Source organism: Siphateles boraxobius, unplaced genomic scaffold (genome assembly GCF_051911475.1).
Source record: "Siphateles boraxobius isolate OS27281-9 unplaced genomic scaffold, OSU_SipBor_1 18, whole genome shotgun sequence".
Classification (NCBI taxonomy): domain Eukaryota; kingdom Metazoa; phylum Chordata; class Actinopteri; order Cypriniformes; family Leuciscidae; genus Siphateles; species Siphateles boraxobius.
The window spans coordinates 777,071-780,928 of NW_027508788.1; the positions used below are offsets into that span (position 1 = coordinate 777,071).

Below are 3,858 nucleotides of genomic sequence, written 5' to 3' on the forward strand. Positions count from 1 at the left end.
TAATAATAACTGAACTGTGATTTTTTTTGTTGCAAATACACATTAAACATGTTTAACAACGTTCAACAAACCAAAACTTCAAGCCTTAAAAAAAATGTTTTATTTCAGAATTATCATTACAGTGCAAACTTTGGAACTGAATGTTAGCACACCAAAATAAAAGATTTAACAAAAAGAATGTCTTCGTCTCAGTGATTCAGTCAGATGCGTTTCCATCTTCGTCATCATCCTGAAAAAAACAAAAACAAAGTGTTTATAATCCATACTAATTTTCAATGATCTCAGAGAGAAATGTAGAGACAGAGCAACACTTCCTTACCAGCTGCCCCAACTATGAGGAAATTTATATGAATCTATCTATCTATCTATCTATATATATATATATATATATATACACACCAGCTCAACAATACCCACTTTGTGCTCTTGGCTTCCTGTGGCCGTGGCTTCAAAATCATGGATATATAGCGTAGCCATCCAGTTTACCATGGACTTCTCCAGGAGCTCAGTCTCCACGATGCTCGGATAAATGTGCTTGTCCTTAAAAGCAGTGACGGCTTCTTCTTCATCAGTCCATTCCAGTGTCTCATGGATGCCATCTCCTCCAAAGCGTTTGTTGTAGCGGTCAAAGTGCACTCTCTCCAGCACTAACCCCAGCCCAGGAGCCTTGGGAATGTCAACTTTCTCCTCTCCCCAGCTCCTCTCGATCACCCCTTCATCCACATATCCTTTAACTACAGCGATCACAAGGCCGATCATCTTCCGGATCTGGTGCATCATGAAGCTCTGGCCTCTTACTGTGATGACAGCAAACTCAGCTTCCTGTCTCACAAAGGGCTCTCCGCAGGACATGTGGGTGATGTAGCGCTTGGCACTGGGGTCCCGAGGACCTTTTTGCGAAGTGAAACTGTGGAAGTTGTGGGTGCCTTTGTACAGGCCACACAAATGGTTGACCTTCTGAAGGGTCTCTGAACTCACACGGAATGACGTGTCCTCCTGGTTATAGTCCTTCGGGGAGAAAGACACAGTAGGAAGCATGTAGGAATACGTTCTGGCATCGCAGTTGTTTTTGGAATTGAAGCCGCCCGTGACTCTCTTGTATCCTGCAAATTTGAGAAGATGTAAATGTTATGCACAGATTTCTTTCAGTATTGATATTGTTAACTACAACTATTAAAAAGGGTTTTCGTTTATTGAAAATAAAGCTCAAATCAAATCAAATATAAATATTAGAATATTATTGAAAATTAGAAATAAAATAAGTACTAAAATGGCTAAAACTAAGATAAAAACATATTAAACAAATAGAAATATATATAAACTAATGAAATGACAAAAGCACATTGACTAAAGCAAAATGAAAATGAAAACTGAAAATATAAAATAAAAGCACAATATTATTAATATATAAATGCAATAATAGTAGTAAATAAATGCTACTAAAATAATACAGATTTCTAGGAAATACTGTATGTAAAGAAACCTCTAGGTTAGACCTAAAATTCTTATGTGAGATGGCAGATGAGCGTTGATTTTATCCAGGATGTTTTCAATCATCCACACCTTCAGAGACACGACTTGACCCGCAGCAGAAACACCCTGTCAATGCAATGAGAAGAAATCAGCAATTATACTTAAAATAATATACATATATATATATATGTATATATATTTATTTCATATATATTTATATATTATATATAGTATTATCTATTTTATTTCACTTCATTTTTATTATGTTAATTATAGTGAATTTTTATTTTTGTTGATTATGTAAAAATAATCTTCCAAAGGTATCAAATCAGTTTTATTGTTTTTATTCATTTTTAATGTCAATTAACATTTACTTGATTTCAAGTAACATAAATGTTTTTATAGTTTTTAGCAATAACTATAACAACCCTGACTATAATAATAATAATAAAATGCACCAGGTTAAAGTGTCCACCTTATCCGTTCGCGCACACCGCTGGAAAGACATCTTCTTCATGTCATCTCCATGGCCCTCTGGAATACATCCTGCTCTGACAAGAGCAGTGACCAGCTCATCCTCAATGGTTCGGAACTGAGAGTTCTTTGCATTTCTCTGGATGAACAGGATAAATATTAATACTCTGACAGCACAGCAATCAGTGTTGAGTGTAATTCATAACTAAGTAATTAATTACATTAGCTACTTGTGATTTAATTCCATTAAATAATGTATAGACTATAGAACAATTCTAAAACAATGGTGGATTTAACATATCAACATTTTACGACTAATATATGTAAAATGTGTGTTTTTAATGTAACTTCTCCATTTAAATACTTGGGTCAGTTCAAGAACAATTATACAGTTTTATATTATTTATTTGAATGAATTAATAAAGCAGTTTCATCTATCCTTGTATTGTATAACTAGTCGAGGTTGATATGTGATTTAGAGAGAGTATTTAGTACAGTGATTTAATCACTCTGGTTGAAGATATAATTAGTAGCTAGTAATAAATTACCTTTTTTAGAGTAACACCCCACACTGACAGCGATTTATAAATCACTGTGCTGCAATATCATAACTCACCTGCATCCCATAATAGCCTTTGCCTGAATATGCCATTAGCAGGGCCACTTTTTTCTTGGGGTATTTCTTCTCATCTTGGTCTGTTTTAAGCTTCTTGTCTTCATGTTCAGTCTCAACGAGCGTATCGTCTGCTGGTCTTTTCAAAGCTTTGATCGAGTCCTCAGTCATCTTGCAGGACATGCAAAATACACGGGATTTTAATATTGGACCTGGCCACCCTGAGGAGCATTTCAGTTTACGGTGAACACTAAAAGAACATCCATCAATTACTTTATAGCAGAACGCATTACGAAACGTACCTTTGATTTTGAGAAATGGGATAAATGACGTGATACAATATGAATGATCCGACAGGACCTCAGCATGTCATTACAAACTCTCCAGTGAGGATCTCACAATTATCTTTTGTACAAAATCGGCATGATTTACACTAAATGCTATTGATCTAATCAAATTATATCTGACAGCAGTATCATCTATCTTCACTGCAACAACTTATTTACTTCCCCTGTACCATGATGAATGCACCCACGTGGAGTGGCTGAACTTTCACATCTCGGCGAATATCGCGTGAACTAAATTGGGTTGCCATGTTTTTAAAAAAGTTAGAGGGGAGCCAAGTTTCCCAAATTCCCCTCAAGTGTATTTATAGGTACTCATTATATGTAGTCAATATTTATAGTTTGATTAAAATGTATGCATTTACATTTAATAACAAAATTAATAAATAATACATCTAAAATCAAATTTATATTTCTTATATGTAATAGTTTAATTAAAATGTATGCAATTTAGCATACATTAAACATAAATAATAAATAAAAAATAAGTGTTAAATTCTTAAATACATAAACTTTTAAAATGTATAAAATATAATTTAATAAATAAAATAAATTGATCTAATTTATATGCAATACTTTAATTTAAATGTATGCAATTTAATACATACTTTAAAAATAAATATAAATTAAAATATAATTGTAAATGTCTTAAATACATAAACTTTGAAATGTTAAACATTTAATTTAATAACTCAAACTTCAAATCTAATTTAAAATTTAGGTAAAAGTTTAATTAAAATGTATGCAATTTAATGCATACATTAACAATACATTTAAATTAAAATATAATTGTAAAATTCTTAAATACATAAACTTTTAATTATCATATAATTGACAAATTAATTCAAATATTTATCACACTACAGATCTCAGAAAACATTCACACACTCCCAAAACCCGTCCCTGGGAAAAAAAATAGGGCCGTTCTCAGTTCAACAAACAACAAAGGAAATA

General features: G+C 32.5%; 1 protein-coding gene across 3 annotated transcripts; it reads right to left on the bottom strand.

Annotated features, from left to right (window-relative positions):
- Window positions 1-77: 77 nt before the first annotated feature.
- On the bottom strand, window positions 78-3,116 carry pus1 (pseudouridine synthase 1). Of its 3 annotated transcripts, none has more exons than XM_077232774.1 (6): window positions 2,863-3,116; window positions 2,564-2,731; window positions 1,949-2,086; window positions 1,497-1,599; window positions 418-1,103; window positions 78-229 (listed from the first exon to the last, which is right to left on the bottom strand). In XM_077232774.1, exons 1-6 carry the CDS (start codon window positions 2,926-2,928, stop codon window positions 197-199), a joined length of 1,194 nt encoding a protein of 397 aa, XP_077088889.1. In that variant the 5' UTR covers window positions 2,929-3,116; the 3' UTR covers window positions 78-196. The 3 variants fall into 3 exon arrangements, with proteins under 3 accessions (XP_077088889.1, XP_077088890.1, XP_077088892.1); XM_077232775.1 differs by having other exon boundaries at window positions 2,564-2,781; window positions 2,863-3,102; XM_077232777.1 differs by having other exon boundaries at window positions 2,564-2,772; window positions 2,859-3,072.
- Window positions 3,117-3,858: the final 742 nt, after the last annotated feature.

Bases quoted from the DNA above. Each gene is read 5' to 3' on its own strand.
- pus1 (XM_077232777.1), bottom strand. From the start codon at position 2,928: ATGCTGAGGTCCTGTCGGATCATTCATATTGTATCACGTCATTTATCC. The intron at 2,087-2,563 runs GTGAGTTATGAT...CTGTTCATCCAG, and splicing joins AAGGCTATTATGGGATGCAG to AGAAATGCAAAGAACTCTCA. The intron at 1,104-1,496 runs GTCTAACCTAGA...TCAAATTTGCAG, and splicing joins ATCTCACATAAGAATTTTAG to GATACAAGAGAGTCACGGGC.